Source organism: Pseudonaja textilis, chromosome 4 (assembly GCF_049901715.1).
Source record: "Pseudonaja textilis isolate UNSWEBS1 chromosome 4, rPseTex1.2, whole genome shotgun sequence".
In the NCBI taxonomy this organism is placed as follows: domain Eukaryota; kingdom Metazoa; phylum Chordata; class Lepidosauria; order Squamata; family Elapidae; genus Pseudonaja; species Pseudonaja textilis.
In genome coordinates, this window is record NC_141993.1 from 49,113,553 (window position 1) to 49,138,643 (window position 25,091).

Below are 25,091 nucleotides of genomic sequence, written 5' to 3' on the forward strand. Positions count from 1 at the left end.
TAAGAAATTTCATAGAAATGCAACATGTAAAAATTAATATGAATACAAATACTAATATAAACTCTCTATTTAATGGCCCTGGAGATGCTTTTTGAGAAGGGTTTTTGCAGTTGGTAAAAATGACGGAAAGAAGAAGCTAAACTTCTAAGAAGAAATTTTTATGGTATTTTATTATTGGGTAAGCCAGAACCATAACAGACTGAATGCCACAGGAAACAGGCAAAATTACAGCATAATAATGCAATAAATAAATAATGTGTTCTGAGATAATTCTTAAGAAATTTGGGGTACTACATGTTCCCTGGACCTCATATCACCATCTAAATTCCCAAGAAAAAGGTTTCTCCTTCAATCAGTTGTCCAGCACATTCAACAGCCTTTCCCAAATTGATATCCTCCAACTCTGTTAATATATATCAATGTTGTTAGTCCCCATAATTCCCAGAGAACATGGTCTAGGAATGGGAGGCCCACCAGATTTATTGGACTTCTACTTCCACCATTTCCAACTATGCTGACTGGGAACTAAGGAAGTTGAACTCCAATATATTTGAAGGTTACCAACTCAGGAAATGTTGATTTGAATCTTGGAGCCTAACTATTTTTATTGATTTAGTTTCTAGTTCAAATATAAAACTTCCTTTTATGCCCTGATGCAGCAAAAAAAAAGTAAGAGCTCTGCATTAGCAGAATAGCGGGTGCACAAAAATCCAGTGTATTAATAAATACTGAGATAAAGAAATACATATTTGAAAATTCAATAGTATAACATTTCCCAATCTGCAATTCTTCAGTTATATCAGATTTTACTTCCATGACTCAGCAAAAGTGTAATCTGGAAATTAAAATGCTTCCATTTATATGGATAGAAAACCCCTTAACTCCCAGCAATAAATTCATCTCATAATTCACTTGGTAATTCTGGTTAGAATTATGGAAAGGGTATTTTGCCAAATTGGCAAAAACCATAAAACCACTCCATGACCCATGTCTTCATTCTCCATCCATTTGCAACTATTGAAGAATCAATCATTACCAGCTCCTGATAGGAGGCTGATAGTTAACAGACTGAACTGAAACCAACTGGTGGTTAATTGCAATAAGAGCTGGTTTCCAGCAGTTGCTTCACAGAGACATGAGATGCTCAGCAATTTACCTTGTGTTAAAATTAGCAGGCAGGGCTGTGATAACAGGCAATAAAGAGAAGTTCACAAGCGATTAGCAAAAGGTCTTTCTCTCCCTATTGGGTATCACTTTACGTGGACTGTAAGCAACAAATCAATGTCTTCATGATAAAAGATGAATCTGGTGCTTGATGACTTTATTGTGGATGATTCAATCAAGTAAGATCACATTTGGATTATCATATTCAGCTTAAACATTGCCTCTTTAAAATATTTTGTCCAGCATTAGAAAATGATTAAATATACTGGGACCCATTTCCTTCTCTTAAGTTAGTCTACCATTGGCCTGATGCAAGCCACTTGAAGGGAAGACTATATTTGGAAATCTATTAAATTGCCTGTTTTTGTTTCATTTTGTCTGTGTCTTCAGGAAAGGCTACTGGCAAATAAAAAAAGCTTATATTTAATTAATACTCTACCAATATCTTCACTAAACTAGTGCCACCCATCAACCTGAGTTTCTAAGAACTGAGATCCTACCACATCTTGGGCTAAATTAAAGAAGCTAAAGGGACCAAAGATGTGATTGATTGGTTTTTATATTTCCATCTCTCTTTCACTTCCCTTTGATTGTACAGATTTTTTTAGGCTAATGATAAGCTATATGCACCTCACACACAGTAGGAGTGAATCAAAGTTGCTTGGAACATACAAGGAAACCCCACTGGAAGCAACAGAAGAATCCCAATGAGAGCCATGTTTTATTACCACAGAAGGTCCTAAGAGCCATTTTTGAATGCAGGTGTTAGAATTACACTCTACACTAGAATTTACCTTAGATTCTACATGATACTTAGGCCTAATGTGAATTTCCAGTATTCAGAGTTTTTTGAAAGCTTATTTGATTAGTTCAGTGTAGCAACATGCCCAGTCATTTTAAAAATGTAAACAGGTTGTTTTTTTTTAAAAAAAATAGAAATATAGGAATGATACAGAACTGAGTTCTGTCTCTATTACTAATGACATATCTGTATCAGTCACTCTCTTAAGCCCAACTCACATCAGGGTGTTGTTGTGGGTTCACCACCTTGAATTATACATGAAAAAAAAAGCAGGATAAATGTTTAAAACAAAAATCCCAATATAAGCCTGCAATAATACACTGACTGGAGTAGAGAGGAAAACCTTTCCAATACATGCCATAAAATCCATGTAACAATTTGGAAAGAAAACATCTAGAACTTGAGCATGAGATGGGTAGAAATTAGAACTAATTGTCCGTATGCCTACTTTAATTCTATTTTGCCTTCATTATTCAAGAAGAGGGTGAAAATCATGTTATTAATTAGATGATGATAGCATGGTATTTTTAATTTACACTAGAAACACTAAGAATTGTTAGCAAAGTGGCTGTGAAAACCCAGCGTGTTCAACATCTCCAACAATCAAATCCCCTGGTTGTAATGCCTCCTGCTGCTCCACTATCATCTACAGGAAAACTCCAATCCATAGCAGGACATCTTTACTTTGAAGAACTAAGAGGGAATGACAAAGAGTGAAAAAGAGTTGAAAATACATTAACTTAGTCAATAGAGAAAACTGAAAGGACAAGTGAAAGATTATAACATATAGTCTGGGTGAAGCAGCTTCCAATATACATTGTTTGAATCCAGTCTGAGTGACACCTTTGCTCAGATGTGCTTGGACTCCTCTTAACTAGAATAGACCACTGTATCTGTCTACCAGCACAAACTCACTTGTACCAGCAAGTACAAAAATGACTTGTTAGGGGCCACAGAGAATACTTAATTGAAATTTCATTTGGTCTCATTCCTTGGATCTTCCCCTCGACCACTGGTCAAGTTCCCCACGTGACTATTTTCACAAAGGTAGCTTAAAATGCACCAAAACAATTTAGCTAATAGTTTAATTGCTCAAAGTTATCACTTTTTGAACTGTCTACATTGTAGAGACCTATGAAGGGGTACCTAGTCCTTGAGGTATCAGCAACCTTTGCAAAACTAAAAGGTAGACTAAGAATAGAACTTCTGAGTGCCAGAAGTTCTCAATGCAATGGATGTGAAGAACAAGTCTTGGAGTTCTTTTGCTAAGCAGGTTATCACGCAAACACCTCTTTTACTCCTGAAGTTTTATGGACATCCAGATAGCATCTCTCAGTTGTAATTTTTCTTTATTTCCCCAGCACTTCTTTTGTCTTATTTCTTGGCACGCATACAAGTAAAAAAAAAAAAGAGGGGGAATCTGTTAATGAGAAGTAGTTGGAATAAATATCCAATATCTTTTGAGAGCTAGGGACTGGAAACCATCTAAATGGAAGCACCATTGATCATGATTTGGGTAGGATTTCAATACATGGGTGTTGACCTTGATAGGAAACCTAAATCTAAGGAATTAACAAAGAAAGTTCATCTTGACTGGCTAGGCAAATATATATTTTTGTGTATTGGGTTAAACTAGTTGCCCAACAAATCCAAACCCAAATCACTGTTTGTTGGTTTACATAATGTGGGAGAAGATAATAGTTTTCTTCAAAATTAGTAGGGAAATGCAATGTCCTCTATCCATATATTATTCCAAAGCTATTTGATTTAAATAGTTAAATAATCTGGTCTTTGGTTTAAATGTCAGATAACTCCACTTTAAATCCAGTTTCTGTTCCCTTACCCATCCCACCCAAGAGATATGTATTAGTAACTTTTTCCCCACTTTCTACTATCCTTGAAAGGTTTTTTTAAAAGCTATCTGAAATACATTCTGGTCTCTTCGTGACTTTTGGCACACACCAATTTTAATGTTGATCAAAGATTTGTCTGCTGATTTCAGATGTATCTTCCTAACCTTGATTTTAAAAGTGACAATTTACGAATGAAGATAGGAACTATTTGGTGGTTCTATCTTGACGGGTGCTAAGAATATAGTTTGCTCTCAGAACATTTAGCAGTTAGCCGTAGTGGGGCAAAAGTTTGTGGGTTGAGCCAGTTTGAAGTGGAGAATGGAAAAAAGGGAATTAATATGGAATCTTCCAGGTGGGATTTTTACAATCCCTTTTTAGCTATAAATCTCTTGAAAAGGAGGGAGGCCTTTAGAAAATGCAGAAGAAATTAGCAGCAAACCCAAAGCCCTCTCTACCTCCCTTTCCCTCCCCCATCAATTGGAATTGCTCTCAAACAAATGAAACATGTGTAATTAATGGAGCAGGGGGTTGGACAAGTCCCACATGAAAGCGTTTCCTGGACTTCTCCTTCATTTGCATGGCATCAGAAGCTGTTCAGAAGGTGTGACTTTTCCCACGGGGAGCCCTTGGCTCTATGGTACAATAAAGCAGCACTTTGTAACTAGAATTAATTAAAGGACTAGGGAGGGCCAATGGAGCAGGAGCAGGACACACAGGACTAAAGGGAAGATGTTGGAAAGCTGAGCCCTAAGCAATAAACAAATGTTCTTGGCCTGTTCTTGTAGTCAGGACACCTGGGAGATTCAACTCAGGAGCTTCCATCTTCAGTCCTGGCACCACGATCCATTTTGTTCAGTAAGGGCTTCATTGCATAAAGAATAGGACATTAGGAGGAAGCTGAGTGTCAGTGAGTCAGTGTGCCTACAAAAAAGTTATGTGTCAAGCTCGAAAAACCTTCATGTCATTAAACAGCAAGAGAAGTTGATGGAATCAATTAGTATATATGTCTTTGCTTGGGCTAAAGGCAGTACAGTAACAAAGGAAAGCAAGATTGCCTTCAAAAGGCAATGAACACTCAAAATACCATGAATTCTTCACCAAAAAAATGGGCCACAAGGAAATATGAAATATTATCATTGTCTACATATGACTTTGGCTAGACCAGAATCTCACAGAATAACAGAATTGGAAGGGACCTTGGAGGTCTTCTAGTCCAATCCCCTGATGAAGCAGGAGACCTTATACCATTCTGGACAAATGACTGTCCAATTTGTCCAGTGATGGAGCACCCGGAATTTCTGGAAGCCAGTTGTTCCACTGAATGTTCCCTTATCAGGAAATTTCTCCTTAGTTCTAGATTGGATCTCTCCTTGATAAGTTTCCATCTGTTGCTTCTTGTCCTGCCCTCAGGTGTTTTGGAGAATAGATTGACTCCTCTCTTCCCTGTGACAGGCCCTCACATATTGAAAGATTGCTATTATGTGACCCCTAATCCTTCTCTTTGTTAGATTAAACATATCCAATTCCTGCAACCATTCATCATGTTTTAGCCTCCAGCCGACTAATCATCTTAGTTGCTCTTCTCTACACTCTTTCTAGCCTCAGCATCTTCTTTGTATTGTGGTGATCAGTACTCCAAGTGTAGTCCTACCAAAGTTTCAGCATAACATGCTAATGGTTTCTTCTTACAAACAATTTATTGTTTGTTTCAGATAGTTTAATACACTTCATACTGTATATTAAGGTTATTCAAATAATTATCCTCCCGAAGGGATGAGTTTTTAAAAAGGGATGGGGAGAGAGGAAAAGGAATCTTAGTAATAGCCACAGTCTATCAGCTTCTGTTAATAGTAATTATGCCAGTTCTGTGGTAGTTTGATGGTAGTGTCCTTTCTTACACAAAACATGGAAAGAAAATTCCCAAAAGACTTCAACTGATCATTTGTTATTATTTCATTTGATTTTAATTTGATTTACAGAACATCCAATCTTTTTACTGCTTCATATAGTTGCAAATTGGGAATTATAGAGATTGAATCTCACAGTCTGTAGCACACTAAGATAGGGAAGAGTGAGCCATATTGTCTTTAGGATATTTATAGTTTCATACTCAAATCTCAGTTTTCCCTCCAAGAATTTCTGTTTAAGACAATGTCCAGGGTATCTACAAAGAAATATTCTCAATAAATATTCTTCAGAACAGTAATACCTCTTTCTCACATCTTTGTTGCCAGTAAATATTATTTCACTGCCCTTCATAAACAGCGTTAAGGAGCGTACATTATTATACTTCATTTATCAAGGGCACATACTAAGAATCATCAGAAAAAATCCATGGCTTCAAATGGAAAGTTAATGAAAGTAGGTACTAGTATTATTACTATGTAGCAAGACTGACTGAGCGATTTTCTGGTTCTACCGATGGTGGTGGACTTAGTTTGGCAATCATCAACCCTCATACCCTGAAAGGGACCCCAGAGCCAATTCTGAATCTGTCTGCAGTTCGTTCTTATTGTTCCTGCCTTCACCTGTCTTCATCCAGCGAGCCAAGAAGAAGAAATGTCTCCATTTCTTGTATTTAACTTTGGAAAACGAAGTCATGTGAACCAGAGTTATCTTTATTCCTTGTTTCTTTACTATTAACAAAATACACTGTTGAAAATACTAGAGAATTTTGAAATAAATAACCAAATTAAGCACCTGCAGAACACTCCAAATGAATTATATCCAATCCCTGTTTCATGTTGAGAATTCATTGGGATAAATATTCATCTATAAGTTAAGTGCAAGGATGGTCATTTATCTCAGCAGATATACAGTAGCAATATTTTAAAGGAAGACTATACTTTGAAAGGCAACTGGAACAGAAAATGTTCAGTTAGAAGGTTCTCAAGTACTTTTCTGTAACTATTTCTTTTAAACCTATTATATGTTTGCATGCTGCTTAATCTTTCTAGATCTCCAGTTTGCGTTTCAATATTTGACTTCCAAGGACCCACAGATCAACACCTTTTGACTAAATGTTTCTTATTGGGATTGTGTAAGCCTATTGTGACTTCTCACACAGTAACTTTTCTCACTCCCATCCCACTCATATCTGATATTAGCATATTCCCTTTTTTGGCCATATATAAAAACTTAGGCTGCTAATAAAGCCATTTTTCTAGTTTTTCAAAGCTGTCTCCTATTGACAGTGAAATATGTAAGTTAATTATGCATGATGACTGTATCCAATCGTTTTAAAGAAGGTACAAGAATATTTAACTTCTTTAATAGTGTAATTTTATTTATAGGACTTACCCAGTTAAATGGAATTTACCTCCAGGTACGTATAGCTTTTCAGTTTAACTCATATAGTACAAGCTATTAAATAATATCATTTTAAATATAATTTATGAAAGTAAAATTAAAAGAAAAAAATTCAAAATTAAATTACCAATTTTTACAAAAAATATATTTAAATCATTACCACCAATTCTCAATTATTGAAAGTTAGGATTTGAAATTTTCCTACACTGATGCATACCACTCTTCTAAACATTTTAAGGGTCATTAAAATTATCCCCAGCTGAGTGGAAAACTATAGTTAGAATATTTGCAGAAAGCACAGCCAAGCTGCTGTGATGCCTCAGAGCCAAAATCAGGAGCCCAGAATCTTTTTTTCTCAACAAAGTTGTTTGCAGATTTGTTCCCCACAGTCTCATCTTCCATTCCTATGAGATCCTTGTTCCTACTGTAAATCACAGAGTCAAAACATCAAGTTCATTTGTACTAGTAGAAATTTTAATGCACATATTAAATAAATATTTCCAACAATTTCATATTTCAATTTGTATACAGTAAACTTTTTTAAGCCCTCAAGGAGCAAGAAGAGAAAAATGTGCTGTTAGAGCAAGGTTGTCAGAGCAACCTTTTTTAACATACTTTTTTTGTATTGGTGTTATTTTAATGATTGTATGAAAATACATTTTCCAATCAAATATGTGACATAGAATCTCATTCCACAGTTACTGAAGCCTTCTGAAATCCCTGTTCAGGCAGGACATATCATTCCAGACCACTGCAGATTTGAGGACTGTATCAAAACCTGTTTTGTCCAGATAAAGAACTAAACCAGGGCACAGAAAGGAAGTAGACAACATCAACATCTCACATAGTAATCAATTTGAAGTCTAATCAAGACAGAGTGGCAAATAATATTCCTTGGTAAATTCTGAATGAAACAGTCATGAGGATAGTGGAAAAAAAACTAATATTGTTGCAAAGCTTGCTTGGTCAGGAAAGGTTTGTGAGAAATTTGACTTGCATGATCTCCCTCCCCCTCAATTTTAATCAAATTAATGTATAATGGAAATTGTTAAAAACTTATAAACTTACTACATTGCCTTAAAAATCCATCTTTAAATTTGAACATTGTATGAAAACATAACCATAACTCCCAATAGATTATAACCTAATAGCTATGTTTGTTCAGTGACAATTGGACAAGATGATGAAAACAGAAAATGTTCCTAGATAGTTTTCCACCTGACATAAATATGTCAATTGAACCTCATGTGAAGCACACATACACAAATACCAATACCAACACATCAGTAGCTACAAGTTCAGAACCACTGATATGTGTTAACAACATGGCAACAAAAAATAACCACAAATCAGTTCAGTTGCTAGTTTTCTTCAAAGTATTTTTTGGGAAGTTGGCTTACAAATAAAATTGCAAATTCTAGAGTGGCAAAACTGCAAGACTAAGAAAAAAATCCTCAAGGACTTGACTTCAGAGGTTAAAAGTTGCCAACCTTCTGAAAAGAAGGCTTCTTTTGTCTGTTGGATTACCTAGGGACTGAAAATATTCTGATAGCCCTAGTATACAAGAAAATTTTATTCAATCTTATGGAATATCCTTTTTAAAAAATTCAGACCTTTGGAAAAATGATTACAATTGAAAGAACAAAGCAAACCAGCACCCTAAGCATCTCCTTCAGCAAGGGCAGTCACTATGTTTTCATCATCTCTTCTTTATTACACAAAAATGATGACCAATGAACATGTCCCATTTGGGTAGGACCTAAAAGACTTATTTAAACAAATTTGACTTCAAGGAAGATTACCATCTGCAAGTATCAGGGACATTTCACATGTATGCAAAAACACACCAAAATAAGCTCCTAGTACAAAAAATTGGGGATGGACTCCATCCTCTTAAGTTACGTATCTTATCTGAGGTAGAAATTTGGTCCCAAGTGTATGATTTATTGAAGAGGGCATGTTCTATGCTTATGCCTAGATCAACTACCTCCTACCAATCCCTACCCCAAGTTAAAAAGCAATCTAACAAAACATAATGCTTGCCCCCTCCCAAAGAACTCAAAATCTTCTGAAGTGAAGAGCAACCTTCCATGAGTATTTAAACATTATACTGCTTTTTCTTAAAAAAGCATTCAAGTTGGAATACAAAAATAGAGCCTCTTTTGTTTTATTAAAAAAACATAGAACAATTATAAACAACTAAATCAAGTTTTGTTCCCCCTCTTCTTCCAATCCCCTTTTATAGTCATCGTCATAGGTAAGTCTCTAGTTATTGTCCATCAACTGAGTCTCTGCACAATGTCCTCCAGCAAAGGAAAATGGTCCTGAGTGGGACAAAGTGAGGCAGGTCAGGGCGATGGCTTTGGGCTGGAGTTTCGAGTCCTTTTGCTCCTTCGGTTGAAAGGATAATTGAGAAATTCGAAGCGTCTATGAGCCTCTGTTGTTTGGTGGCCTTTGGGCAGCCGCTTCATGAAGTGCACCTCACGCTGGTGCTGACGAGTCTTGGAGCCTTTGCGGGGACGTCCCTTCCGGGTGAAGGCCATGTACCATCCTTCGTATTTTGCATTCTGTAATGCTGTGTAGTTGTTCTCCAGCACAATTTCAGTGAAGACACAATCCTTGCCTTTGCCATTGCTCTGCAAGTGAAAAAGAATGAATAATCCGAGATATTTTGTCTTGCCCATCTCTGCTGTCCTTAAAGCCTCTTTGGGCAGGTAGCAGACCCACACTGAGGATAAGCCTCTTCCAATAAAACATTTTAGGTGTCTCCTGTTTCCATTTACCTAAGCCTTCTATGCTCCATTATGCCAAGCAGCTTTACTGAAGCAAATACCAGAATGATGGTGATATGGTATAATTTCATGACTGAAGAAAAATCTTTTCTTCATAAATTCAGAGAGTAAATAGCAATGGCTGATATAGTAACTAAGTTCATAAGAATTATATAGAGTTTTCATATATTTATTCTTATGATTATTTGTTGTTTATTATACTTTGACTATCCTTTGATCCCTACAACTGCAATGAGTTTCTTTTATTATTACGCAAAGCTCCAATTTAAGTAGAAAGAGACAAACATTTTTACTTACTGTTGCACAACAAAATCACTATGTATAATCAGAATAGCAACAGTTCTATGAATAGTGATAATATCTGTTTATGCTTCAACCACCATGTGTGCAGCTAAATGCCTTAAGAACTAGATTCCACCTACAAACCTATATATATGTACTACATGTCGTTTCAAACTTTTTCTCCTACTTTGTACAAGGACTAGGATTGAAATTTACAGTCTGTTAACAATAAGACTATTAATTTTAATGTTGGATGTATTCAGTAGCACAAACACTGTAACTTTCTTTTGGCTCTCTATTCAACAAACACATATTTCTAGAAATGTAAAGTTGGAGAAACTGAAAGAGGAATTTGATATGACCTTGTTATGTCTATTTTCTCCCATTTACTTCACTCTCTTACATATACATACGTGAATAAATTATAGTTTGTATATATCTCTTTCCTTTCATTATGTTTTAGTTAATAAAGCTGTATCTAGATAGAGTGGATCTTTCCCTGCCTTAATACTTAGACTCTAAAGTGATGCAGAAGATGGCACCTCACAGAAGGTGCCAAGTATCCTTAGCGCTTATTACAAACATAGCAGACTTGGGATGCCGCTAATTAGTGTCACTTCATTTGAATGCAGCCTCACTCATTACAGATGTAAATAGGAGTGTTTGGAAACCAAACACAAACACTTTACACCAACTGGCAAATCCAGAGGGGGCCCAAAAGGAATCACTCTGATTGTGAATTTCTTGTCCTCCACATATAATAAATTTTCTGTCAAAAAGAAAGCAGAAACATCTAGAGTGGGTATAATTACTATATGGTTTAGATAAAATGTTCCCCTTAAAATGTCAAAGAATAATTGCCACTAGAAGAATGCAGATTCATTTAGAAGACAGAATACACCACATCATATCCATTGGAGATTGAGTGGTGTTATGGTTCCTGATTGACAGAGGTAGTTAGGCTCCAAGATGGGCATCTCAATACAAGATTCATCAATTCATCATCTCTGTTGCTGATCCTTTCTAACCATAAAGAGATGGCACTTGCAAAGCAAAAGTGAGGGATCTAAAAGACGACCAAATTGAAAAGGAAGAGTCATCATGGAAGACCATATATCTACTTATGTAAATCTAGGCTCATAATTTGAATGAAAAATTGAAGGACATTGGAAGCTTTGACAAGAAACTGAAGGTTAAGTTCTTTCTTTATGTAATCCATCAGACTGAATTATCCCACCTGTAACATATCTGAATTAGGAAAGCATAACAGGAGAAAATATTAAACCTTCCCAGAATATCTCTCCAGGACTGGAATTGCTGTCTTTAAGGTGGCTCTACATGCAGTTAGTTTCATCCATGGAAAACCTTTTCATAGTTTTCATGAGAAGAAAGAAAATTCTTGTTTGTTTTTTTTTAAAAGTATTGCTACTTTATTTTTACACAGAAGTGTAAAAAGAAGTCTGTGAGTTTTCTGCCTCAGGTGCCAACTAACTTGGCCAAGGTTCATTCCCACCTATCCACCCCCACATGTTCTCTGGGAAAAGACTGCATTTGCTCTTCAACTTCAGGCAGTAATATCGGTTGGTCTAGCCCCAGGGCCAAGGCCTTCCTCAATCTTTTTCTGATGGCTGCATGGTCATGCCCAGTGTCGTCTTTAATCCCCAAGGATCAGGATGCTGATGTTGTGTCTAACTCCTCAGGGTTTAATCGGAAGGAACTGGCCCTGCCATCCAGCAGACTGAACTAACTGCCTCAGGCAGCCTAGACTGTAAACCCTGAAGAAAAGATCTGGGTGTGCCACTCAGTTTGCCCCTAACTAGACTGCTGTCAAAGATACTATTCATAAATATATTTAAGTTATTTTGATTGTTCTGAACTGTTTAATTTAATGTTTTAATAACATTTTAAGATCTGTCTTTAAAAGTACTTTTGTTTTAATTATATTTCTATGGAGCATTAGTGGAATAAACAGCATGCAAATACTTCATATAAATATAGAAAAAGGGGAGAATTTAAAAAACCAGAATGCTTTATAATACTGTGATTTAAGGTAGTGTTAAATATAATAGCTTCCAGGCTGGGTAAAGGGGCTCTAAAGGGGCAAATTCTAAGTTTCTTATTAGTATACTCTGCAAGTCATTATTTTTATAGTACCAAGCATGATTTTCTTTCATCGAAAAAAGATAAGCTACAGTTTTCAAGGTTTTTTTTTACAAAAGACCTTTGAGTTATAGAATTTTCATGGGCAATTTGTGTAAAAATTAGCAGAAGTATCACCCCTTCAATGTTCTCATTTTAAATTCATCAGAGTTCTTAATTAAACAAACCCTGTTCTCCTTTCCTCATCATATATGTTGACTGAAAAAGATGTTTCACAAATCCAGTGATGTTTCATTTGGATTTCTACAAGGGTCAAGGTCACAAATTTTGCCTAGAATACAAACAGTTTTGGTCTCCAGCCAGCCTGCAGAGACTTAAGGTTAAAATGGTTGATCTTTTAAAATGAATAGTCATATAACAAAAAAAAATCCTGAAGAATCATGTTTGTGATAGATCTCATCATGAAATAAGATGGCTGCCAGGTCAAGTACAGTGTTTTCCCATCCATTTATATTTTACACAGCATCTAAAACTGGTGTAAATGTTTCTTGACTATTTATGATCAGTAAAACCAATGACATAGGAAAGAGAAGCAAGAGAGAAAACAAAATGCTAAACAATTATTGGGATTATCGAAATAAGTGTTTTTTGAGTGGTCACATTTGCCATTTTATAAATAGTCAATTTTATATCCCAATATTAACTATTTAGAAGAAGCCTCTGTGGCACAATGGTTAGGGTGCAGTACAGCAAGCTCACTTATGCCGCAACCAGCTGCCTACAATTTGTCAGTTCAAATCCCACCAGGCTCAAGTTTGACTCATCCTTCCATCCTTCCAAGGTGGGTAAAATGAGGACCCAAATTGTTGGGGGCAATATGCTGACTCTGTAAACTGCTTAGAGAGGGCTGTAAAGCACTATAAAGCAGTATAAAGTGCTATTGCTATTTAGTTAGGAAATCCACTATATATTTTTGTCCATCCAAATACTCCTCTAATCCAAAAAAGTCACCTACCTAATACTGATTTAAGCATCTTCTCTTTTCTCCACCTTCTAAAAGTGTGTTTAACTGACTACTTTAATCACTGGATTCTTGAGGTTAAGGCAAACTTACTGCATGAAGATTTCCCAAAACACATAAAAGTATGCAAATGAGCAAATTTCTAGCTTCAGTCACATAACCTCCTGTTTGCATAAGGCTATATTGTTTGCTGCCTCATCAAAAGCCAATTCAGCCATATTCTTACAATCTTCCCAAAACTTTATTTCTTACCTTGCCAATTAGTTTTCCTTTTTTGTTCATGCAAATATAGAAGCCTGTCTCTGCTCCCTTGATTCTTACTCTGCTCCCAAAAGTGTCAGTCTCCACAATGAGCTTAGCTGGAAAGAATAAGGCAACAGAAGGAAGAAGTCAAGTTATAAGATCAACATCATATAGAAGTCCCAGAGATTAAAAAAATTGCCAGACAGAATAACATTTTTCAGTTGTAGCAAGACTTATAGTACAATGAAAAGTAGTGATAGTCCATGTAATTTGGGCATTGTGTACAATGACAATGGAGCTAAAGAGGACCCAGGATTGTGTGCTGTTCTTGTGATAAGGAATGAAAGTATGGAGTATGGATGTAAAATCACATACATTTATTTTTCAATACACAGAGCAACTTGCCTGCTGAAAGTCCATCCACACCCAAATCTCATTTAAGGGTTTCCATTTGAAGCAAAGGCAAAAAGGAATATGTTTTACAGGGAACCAAGAGCTGTATTGTAGATTACTTTTTCCCTATGGTAAGGGAGTGAATGAAAAAATGACACCAATAGCACTAATATGTTTTTCCACTTGTCACTGAAAGACTGGGGAATTTTTTTACCCATGAAGAATTAGGTGATAATAACTTGGTTAATTTTTAAGGCATCACAAGTTTACTCTTTGCATTGTTCCCTGTTGTATATACCCCGCAACAGAAAAAAATAATAATTCATTTCATTATTGTAACAGCAGCCTTTTGTCCAAAAGGTAGAATAAAGAAAGCAAAAAATGTGACTATTCTAAATTTCTTATATTTTTTTAAACTTAGAATTTTAACTAACCGGAGGAGAAAGCGGATGGACAGTCTTTCATTACTGTTGAATTTAAATACTCTTTTTCCATACTTCATTTAGGAAATAAAAAAACAAAAAATGTACACTGCCATGAAATTAGCTGTCCCCATAGCAGGTCCCTATACTGCTGTTTCAAGTCATCTAGCTACCTTCCAAGGTAACAGTAACATAATCTTATAGATTTTGTATAACCTGATACTAACCTTGGACAATATTGAAATAAAGGGAAAATATTATGTTAATACTGGAACATCTAAGAAGAGATTAAGCCTGTCATAGTCTGGAGACAAGATGAAGGCAACATCATGGGAACACACACACACACACAAACCAATATTGCCTGCACATGCTTGTGTCACAATCGGTGCAAATGGTGAAAGCACAAAATATGGAGATACAAGAAAATCATATGTTAATACAAAATCTAGGTCAGCAATAAATACTAAAATAATGGTATCTTCTAAAGGTAGCGGTATGGTCTGTGCAACAAAAATAATATATAATTTCTTCTTTCATTATCTTATCTTCGTTGCATCTCTATTCTGTGTAGGCCATGAAGAACCAGAAGACAGTTTAAGACTCTTCTCCACTTCTTCCTTCCTTGTATGGTTGCTGATTTTGCAGAGAAAAGCTGGCCCCTTAATGCATTTCATCTTTGTGAGAGTTGAGAGGGTATATTGATTTAATCTCAGTTTTTTAATGGGCATTGATTGACTTATAGAGCTGCTATGTAAATTACAGATCAATAGCTTGTCCTTTCTTCTTGCTTTTGCATAAACCCCAAGATTTGGAGCCAGCTGTCCTCCAAGAACTATCTCAGCACTCCAACTCTGCCATATTATTGTGTCTGAAAGAAATAAAGAATTCTATGTGGAACTTTTATTAAGGGTTCAGGGTGCCCAAAATTTCTGTAAAGAACTGGACTTCTTACTTGCCATTTCTGATTATAAAATGATATATCTCTAAATTGCATCCCACCCTTTTTTTCTGATAATACTTGAGTCATTGCAGACGAAGCCTTTTGCTGACAAAGGGCAAATTTTGTAACTTTATAACAATATCCACACTAGTGATTGGAATCCATCATATTTTGTAGAGATGAAACAACTCTTCTTCTATGGTCCATATTTGATCTTTTCTGTTAGTCTCCCCCACCCGCTTCTATGAAGGACCCGTTTTTAATATGAAATAGACAATCTATTGGGTCATGGTTTCAGAGATATTTCCTCACCTAAACAGAGAAACAGAATGGCCAAGAGCATCAGAAATCCTTCCCTCTCCCCTCCCCTCCCCCATCCTTCTTTCCCCTTTTCAGCAGGCAGGTAAGTGGCTGGGTGAGGGAGGGAGCAAGGAATTATGAGATTGACTGGGCAACTGTCATGAAACATTGAAAATTAAGATCACATGACCACAGCAGTAACCCGGCAGTGCAGCAATAGCCAGCAGCACTGAAGCAATCACAATTTTTCCAAATTTCACTACCTCAAAGTCATGGGTCTCAGATTCTGGATGCATTCTATAAGTTAGTTCATTTGAGGTACCTTGCTTCAAAAAAATGTTGCCTTACGATACACTGTTTCATTCAATAAAGGTCATGATAACAAAAGATTTAGTAGTATATAGATATAAAAAGTTCTACATTGCTACTTCTATCCTTCCCAAATATTGTCCCCTAAAATTCTTACACATTTGTATTCCTAGCCATTATGAGTAAGGATTGTGATGAGTCCATTCATTCACATTCAGTATGACCAATTGTCTACAGGAGTTCAGAGGACATGAGATTGTGACAAACCACAGTTTGCTTAGGCTAAAACATGCCATACTCATACTTAAGGCATAAGATATGCTAGGAATTAAAAAGATGAACTGCAGAGCTACAATCAGAAACAACAATGCTGAATACGAGTTTCAGTACAGGTAGTCTTCGACTGTGTCTCTTGCCATAGCCATGACAACTAGAACCGAAGTAAGTTGCAGTCCAAATATCTGGAGAGCATAAAGTTACCTATATCCTACCAAAAAGGATCTAGTATGCTGGTACCAGTGAAACAACTTTTGTGCGTCATGCTTGATCCTGAATTTGCACCCATTAATGCAAATCCTACTTCACTGAGACTGTGCTAATCACACTAGGACAAATATAAACACAAACATGGTCAGCCAACCAGATGATTGGTTTTATGGCACTTCAGCCTTTGCAGAATAGTTATCTGCAAGGTCCTTTCAAAAGTAGTACTACACTATTTACCTGTAATTAATTTTAGGGAAAGAGAGGAATAGCAATGGAGACAAGCCACAATGCTTTCCATAATATTCATTGTTGTCCCTACCATCTTTTTTTTTTTTTTGTATTTTACTTTTTAGACTGGATGTCAAGGCATTACAGTGAAAAACCAGGCTGGTGGACAAGCAGAACAGCTGGAAGTATACCAGTTTGGTATAAAGTTTGGAGAGGCTCACTGTTTTATCCCAAATACTACATTCAGCTAAAGTCTTCAATATAAAAAAACTATTTTTAACTGTGGCACAAAAATAGAAGTACACAATAAGGGCAAACACATGAGCATAAGAGAAACTGCACAAATTGTTTAACCTTGGTTTATCCATTCTCCTAATGATCTTTCCCTCACTTCAATCTTTTAAGTCATCATTTCTGTAATTATTTCTTGTGTTTCCAACGCAAGACATAATTCTGTATAAGGGAAAAAATAAAATTATTAGAACTGCAGTACAAATTCTAGTAAATGCTGAATGATTTTTTTTAAAGAGTCTCTTAGTTGCCATGTCAGCATCATCCACAATTTTGCAGTTCTGATAGCCATTGGGAAGAATTTATGAGTCCTGGACCATTAATCTCTGCCTTCTCTCCAATAATCTTGCATTTATTTTGTTCTTGTTAACACAGGTTGAATCATCCATAGCCATACTGTCTCACTTGCCATCATGATGTTTGGGAGGAACTCTTCTTTTTAAACCAATCATTATAACAGACAGCCACATTTCACAATTGTTCTGCTTACAAAAGTCTTGCCCAATTATATACATTTGGACAACAGCTCCCAGAATTCCCAACTTCTAAGAGTGTTGACTGTCTGAGGAATGCTGGATTGGGAGGGATACCTTGTTTTTCTAGCAACAATAAATTACCACATCAATTATTCTATCAAATCTGAAGATATGATATGCTTGCCTCAAGCAGAAGAAAGATCTCTTTGCAACAAAGATGAGTGCATATTTGATAAATAATCAATGGAAGGCTTTTTTTTAAACTGTCAGGTTCAGCCTAATGATATGCCTTCTCCATAAACAACAAACATTTCTACAGGTGTGTTAGATCTTTCAGTCTTTTTAAAAAAATAAATTCTGCCCTGCCTTCTTGAACCTACACCATGCAACAAACTAAGTGCAAACCATTTACTTTTCCCAGGTAGGAGAAAGAGGGAGAGATTACATGGTATTATCATTTTAGTGCCCAGGCTACTATGTTAACACTGAAACAACCTCTACAACTTCTTTGTCTACAAAAACTCGATACCTTTATCAAGTATTGGGTTTTATTCACTTTATTCATCTTGCAGCTTGCAATGCAAGAACTTGTTCATTTGTTATTTACCGCATCAGTTGCTCCATAGTCCACATACAAGCCCTGCAATGAGTTGGCTAGAAACTGCCACTCTACTGGGCTAAATAAATAAACTAATGGGAGCCAAGATACTGTTATCATCAAGACAATAACCCCAGGAGTATCCTGAATGAATAGAAGCTTGCTATTACTAGAAGCTGGTTATAATACTTTTTTGGATATGTTATTTCACAGGTTTCTATAGTTCATGCCAAATCTGCCTCTTCCACTTTTATGTCACAGAGATGGACAACATATGACTTACATGTAGCTCCTTTTTATTGAATTCTTGAATGCTTCCCTCCCCCACAGCCACAGTTCCAATGTCAATGTTCATCTGAGAAATGCCACAAAACAGTCCAAGTAAACTAATTGGTTTATTAAGTCTAATTTGATGAGATTTTGTTTTACTTCTTTAATGTTTTACTTCAAAAGTCCAAAATGAGATGAATTCCATTCTCCTCTAGCACAACTAATGCATAGTCATGATGGCCATATCCTGTGACTTGCAGCAGCCAAAGTGAAAAAATGACTCCAGTCACAAAGCTCTTTGCTCTATAAAAGGAGCAAAGATTGTGGGCTATGACTGAACTTTCTTCAGATCTTCCTTAGGAACTTGCAACATCTTCTGGAGACATCCAACTATTGAGGAGTCACTAAAGAGATAATGAGGTGGCTGGGTGATGTGAGAAGATGCTACAAGTCACCAATGTGAAAATATTTTAAATATAGGCATGTCTCTTTTTGGGATGAAAACCCCATTCTTGGAATGATGGTGGCTATTATAAGGTCTTACTACTTTGTGCAAGGAGCAGTTTTTCAATAAGATTAAAAGAACATTGATGGTTTCCCATCAATGAATTCCTCCAAAATATTCTAAATACTTGGAATATTAAAATCCTAGACTGCCCTCTCACCACTAGGATGGGGCACAAAACTGATCAGGTAAGGAATCCCTTTAAGGTTTCAAACAAACTATGGTCTGGTTTCCCTATCCAAGTGATCTATATGCTTTCCTAAAGAAGTATAGTTTGTTCTATAATAAAAATATATTATTCTACTCTTATTTTAATTAAAGCATAGCCACAATTACTGCTAGGTCAGATTAAGTCTGTCTAGAACAAAACTCCATTTCCCATAATGGTAAGCCAAGTCCAATAATGTGATATTTAATAATAATGCAGAAACCACTAACTTGAAATTTATCAACAGCATTTTTTTCCTTTACAAGAGCCTTCTGTTTTTCTACTTCATTACCCAGTTCCTTGAGAACTTCTTTCAAAATGAATTGTATTTTTTGAACTAATATTATCATTGGAAATGGATGCTACTAGCAGAAGCATGCAGGGCATTTTCTGCATCGTACCAATTCAGCCACTCAATTGGACACCAATTTTTTCATAAACCTAATGAATCCATCTTTTTGAAGCCATCTAACCTGACGTCGTCACCCTCACCCTCCTCACCTCTTTTTGCCTCTCTTAACTCTTGCTGTTTGAAACTGCGTAGGATCAGTTCTTTTCCCTGGGTGAATGTTGAGCTATATATGGATTACACTACTGCAGCCTTCTCCAAACTGGCTTCGGACTTCACCAACTATAATCCCCAGGTTGAAAACTGCTAAATTCCAGCATCACATCACTTCTTTTTCTAACCTATTATGAGCCCTTTAACTTTATTGCTTTTTTTGTCTATAAAATATTAACATCTGTAACCTCCTCCTTGCCCAAGGACAATTGGACCCCTGACTCCTTTTCATTGAACTGCATAGACAAGGTTCCCTTATTTATCTCTCTTTGGGGGACACGAGTAAGGGAGGTCGATCAAGAGAGCAGTTAACATTTAAAGAGCATCAGTTTTCATGCTCTTCCTCTGCTGACTGGTGGAAAGGCATAGAAAAGCAGCCCCAAACACAGGCAGAACACCACATGCTTTTTTCCTCTTCTACCTTTTCAAAGGCCTTTTTCTGATTTATTGCCTGTTGGTCAGCTTTACCACACGAGCCTCTTCAGGGACTCACCCTCTAACACTGAAATGCTGCTGCCTTGACAACCTCAACTGCATTGCTTTGGCACAGAGATACAGAGTGAAAGCAGAGTAGAAAATGTCAGAGAGAAAATGATAACCTGCTTGCAAGAAGCCAAACTAGCAAAACGTCCATTCCAATCCAATAATAATAATAATAATAATATAAAAGTTGTATGTTTTATTATTATTTCTGAGGTTGCAAAATTTCCTAAAAGACACCACTGAAAACAAATGCAACAATTATCATTCATTTCTAATGCTAGTTCCTCTCATAATGATTCAAAGCCAGATTACAGATTGCTATACAAGACAGAAGGATACCAGGCTTTAAGATCCATAGGCTTCACTCCTAATTAGAAAACTGAGTCAGACATTGACAATCAAGACAGATAACCAAGAAAAATGGACCTGACCTTAAATCAGCTATTAAAATGTCACAGTGGAGAAAATGGCCATTGGTGGAAATAAATCACTTTTTTGAGAAAGAAAGAAAGAGAAGAGAAAGAAAGAAAGAAAGAAAGAAAGAGAAAGAGAAAGAAAGAAAGAAAGAAAGAAAGAAAGAAGGAAGGAAGGAAGGAAGGAAGGAAGGAAGGAAAGAAAGAAAGAAAGAAAGAAAGAAAGAAAGAAAGAAAGAAAGAAAGAAAGAAAGAAAGAAAGAAAGAAAAACAATAACTAAAAAGCAAAACAAAACAACCTGAAGTATAACATAAGATGTGAAGGGTGTGAAAAGTTGGTTTTGTTAGTGAAGGGATGAAAGCTTAACAGTTCCAACTCTATTCTTTCCCTTCAGTGACAGATTTATCCCAGTAAAAATTATGTTTCATGCTCAAACTTTGAAAGGAAAGTGGCTACGTAGATGCAGAAAAAATGCAGCGAGGCACACTTGATCCCCTAACTGGACTGCAAAGAGGAGAAAGTATTCAGGAAATGTTTAAAAAGGTGAAAGTAAGAAGAGTTTTAATAGCTCTTCCAGACATGGGGGTCTCTCCAGAGATTCATATAGAACAATCCTGAATCTCTATTTTAACATTTACAGACTTGCAATTCTCCTAAAACCTTACATCTGAAAAATTGCTTGTGTTCTCTTTCTTTTTAAATCGCTGCTGAGTTTGCTTCTTATGCTTAACCATTTTAATAGAAATATTTTCTTTTTCAAATCATTCATTCCTGTGTGTTGTAGTGCTGTTATTTAAACATTAAGTAACTTTTTAGAAAATGATATATTTAAAGAAGGGATGCACATTTTTCCTTTATTTAGAATCAAACTATATTGTATATTTCAGTTATGGCTGGGACATTTTTCTTGAAAGCTAAGTTGCATACTTTATACACATGCAAACATTGCCCTCACTACCAATGCCTGCTAAAAATGTTAATAAAATCTTCAGCCAGCTTAAATATAAGCAAGCCTGCCTGATTTTCAGATAACAGTTTGATGTGAGAGGGGGAAATTGTGGCTAATGTGAGAGGTCAATAATTGTAGTCATGATACATAAATTGTAGCGATATGGAGATTCAATACTAGGATGTGCATTACAGACCACAAATTGAAGACAGCGCAATTATGGAGCATCTCATTTAATATTATACAGTGTTTCATAAGCATAATTAAAGTTAGAAAGGAGAACATGGACTTCTGGTTTTTTTTTTTTTTTTTTGGATGAACTGAATATAAACTGATCATTTGTAAAACTAAGTCTCACTTAAAACTTTAAAGCTGGTCTTCTATTCTCACATCTTTTTCTCTTTGGGAAAGATATTTTGTGCATCATAAAAGCTTATTTCCCTTAGCTAAAGGCACATTTTGCCTATGCTTCTAGAAAACCTGGGTTTAACATCACAACATGCTCCCAGTTTCCTTATTTCCGCTGCACTAATGTTAGTCTGGAACATACTGCAAGAGGACACCTCTATTCTCCCACAGTCCCATGATTTGAATTCGTAAAATCTGCAATTCATCCCACCATTTCCGTGGTCAGTGATCAGGTGTAAAATCCAGCCCAGTCCCCTCCACAGAAGCTCCAACTCAATCCGCAAAGGGAAAGCATTATACTGTTATTACAAATATTGATCCCCACATTCTTCCATCAGAAGCTTTCTGCATTCCAAATGCTTGTAATGATTTCTGGCAAACAAAGGGGACGGAAATCATCAATTACTGGGCTGCGTGCACGCCCTCCCCACCCCCCAGTCTTCTCCCAATGCTCCTGCCCACACATACAGACTTACCATGAGCATCTCCGTCTTCTGCCATAGCATTGATTTTCTTGTTGTCCAGGATTTGAACATGCTTCCCGCTGGTTCGACTGTATAGCTGATAGGTCCGGACGAGTCTCCGGCTTAGTTGGTCGGTCACCAGGCTCTGCTCCCTCACATGCTGTGTAAAATTAGGTGGGGACTGAACAGTTACCTTTAGGAAATTAAAAAATATACAACACACCATTATAATCTCTACTCCTCTGAGAAAGGCTATCTTGGTGTGCTCCTGGTGTATCTGGAGAGGGCACCAAGTTGGTGCAGTGTAGAGTCGAGACTCTTATTTGCGTTGATATAGTAAAAGACCAGGATTCTAGCCGTGACTGAAAAGTTACTGGGCTGCCCAGGAGTTCATTACTGGAAAACAAGTATGCGAGAGGGAAATAAAGATGATCCTGGCTCGGAATCAAGTACTAGCATGGCTCTCCTTTGGTTTCAAAGTGGTGTGTCTAGACTTACACAGATTTAAACTAGGTTCTCAATCCTCTTTGTGACGTTTTAAATCAAGGAAGGCTCCACAAGGCAAACAAAAACGCAAATGAAGATGCCCATCATTCACAACGATATCATGCAAGACACACGACTAAATCCTGAACTGGCCTAAATACAATCACATGGAATACGATGCGTCCTGCTTGCCTGGAAATCAGGCTTTCGGTTCCTGGATTTGTTTCTATTGCTTTGATATTGGCTTCCCAGCTGTTTCAACTGATCCATCTGAGAGTTTTGTCCTGTGGCTCCATGCCCTGGACCAGAGTGACTGGTGGATGGGGGTGGGGTGGGGGTGGGGATGGGGATAGCTGTATTTTATCCCCTTAAACAGGGATCGGTTGTGTCAGCAGTCCAGGCAGTTCGGAATTGTCTCTCCCAAATATTTATGAGGCCCTTCCATGCAGAGAAACTTGCCGTGGATTCCCCACCCACCCGCGCCCGCATTCAAAGTTATCGTTAGCCTGTTAGCTGAAGGTCCAGCGACCGGAGGTTTGAGCTCCAACTGCAACCATGCAGTTGGGCTTTGCCACGGGGCCCCGTGTGTCTGTTTCCCTTCCTCTCTCAGGCTGCTCTTCTTCCACCCCCAATATGTCTCCAGTTCCCCTTTTAAGTCTGAAGGGTTTTAGTTTGCCCCTGACATTTATAAAGACGTATTCTGAGCAAATGTTGAGGAGATTTGTTCCTTTCAACTTCACGGGGTGGTAATGCATGAAGAAAGCCTCCCTCCTCACTGCCTCCCCGCCCATCTTCAGCCCCTATCAGCTTCTAAAGTTGTCCAAAAGACGCAGGGAAGCAAGCTCTTCCTGAAAGATAGACTTCATAGAAGTCTTCCCTTGATCGCGTATCTCTCTTATCCTTTGTATGTGTTGCGTTGTGCGTGTGTGTGCATGCACACACGGAGGGACGCATGGGTTTCCTATTGGCATTTCTTTCCGTAACATTTCTGTATTGCTCTGCCTGCTCTAATGAGTAGACCATGTGGCCAGCCATAATGCTCTTTGATTTCCATCGCATGTCCCCAAATATTACAACACGGTGAGCCTATAACCCCTTTACACTCAGGTCCACTGGATTCAATTTGTTTACTCAGCTTTATAGGAGATCATTCCAAATTTAATTCAGAATCCTACACCTGTTCCCTTGCAGGGGAATGTTTCTGCAAACATTTGGCTTTAACTCTCTGGGCTTGCAATCAATACCACACCAAAAGGGTTATAAATTCCAGAGTATCAGACTGTGTTGCTCCATATGTTAATGAGGTTTCTAATTTCTAGGAAGCAAGAGTATTAGTAAGGTCTTTCCTATAATTAATGTCTATCTCTTAAATATAATTTTAACAAAGCATAATAATGGAAGGAATGTGCTCTTATTTAAGTCTGGAAATTGGATGGGAAAACAGTTTACTTAGATTTAAATAGATCATCACCAATTTCCCATGGGGATTCTTCAACGCTGTACAATTGGGGAGTTCAGCGTACATCTGTTCTTACTTCAACTCAACGCTGGTTCCCACATTTTGCATTTTATTCTCTACACCCCACACTTCGCCTCTTAATCACAGGGATTCCTTTTATTACATCAGTTTTTAAAAGGGGGGGGCGGGTAAAGAGGAAAAGAAAAACTTGGCTCTATCCCGTATCATAAAAACCATCGCATCTATTTAGAAAGGATTAAAACAATTCCTTACCTGTGCCTGCAAGCAGAAAGCAAACAAGTGCAGTAGCCTAGAATAATGGAAAAGGGGGAGTGGAGGGGAAAACAAAGTAGATGGTGAGATGAATTTTGCCATTGAAATGGAGCAGAAATAAAGATGGAAAATCGAGGAGACTATTTCGGGGAGTGGGGGGGGGGGATCGAAAGCGGCCCAGAAGCGGCAGGACTCAATACTTACAAATAGCTGAATATGGAAGAGAAGAGATTCATCCTGAGAGATTTTTTACGCGGGGACTTGATTGGCTCCGGGCGCAGAAGCAGGCGCTGCGGGCTCGGGTGGTTTCCTTGGTTTGCTTTGGCTTATGTTAACCGGCGGGAGTCCGGAGCAGGGATTGGGGGTGGGGGTGGGGGGCGGGGGAGGCTCTCGGTTTCTCTCCGCGGGCGTCGTTTTCCCTTCGCCAGGCGCTGCTCTGCCCGCAGACCGTCTCCCGCCGGGGAGGCTCAACCTCCTGGTCAGGGCGAGGGGCTCCCTGGGCGCTCCCAGCCCATCCCTCGAGGAGCGTCCCGCAGCCGAGCGGCAGAGAATCAGCCGGAGCTTCACCCGGCCGGCTCGGCGCGCCTGAGGCTGCGGC

At 37.5% G+C, this 25,091-nt stretch overlaps 1 protein-coding gene across 1 annotated transcript; it reads right to left on the bottom strand.

Moving 5' to 3' along the window:
• Positions 1-9,476: 9,476 nt before the first annotated feature.
• On the bottom strand, positions 9,477-24,729 carry FGF8 (fibroblast growth factor 8). Its single transcript, XM_026701092.1, has 5 exons — positions 24,698-24,729; positions 24,494-24,530; positions 22,288-22,468; positions 13,576-13,682; positions 9,477-9,764 (listed from the first exon to the last, which is right to left on the bottom strand). Exons 1-5 carry the CDS (start codon positions 24,727-24,729, stop codon positions 9,477-9,479), a joined length of 645 nt encoding a protein of 214 aa, XP_026556877.1.
• Positions 24,730-25,091: the final 362 nt, after the last annotated feature.

Excerpts from the sequence above, each read along its gene's own strand:
- FGF8 (XM_026701092.1), bottom strand. The coding sequence starts at position 24,729 with ATGAATCTCTTCTCTTCCATATTCAGCTATTT. Across the intron at positions 24,531-24,697 it reads TCTTCCATATTCAGCTATTT|GCTACTGCACTTGTTTGCTT; the intron begins GTAAGTATTGAG and ends CCATTATTCTAG. Across the intron at positions 9,765-13,575 it reads AAGGAAAACTAATTGGCAAG|AGCAATGGCAAAGGCAAGGA; the intron begins GTAAGAAATAAA and ends TTTCACTTGCAG.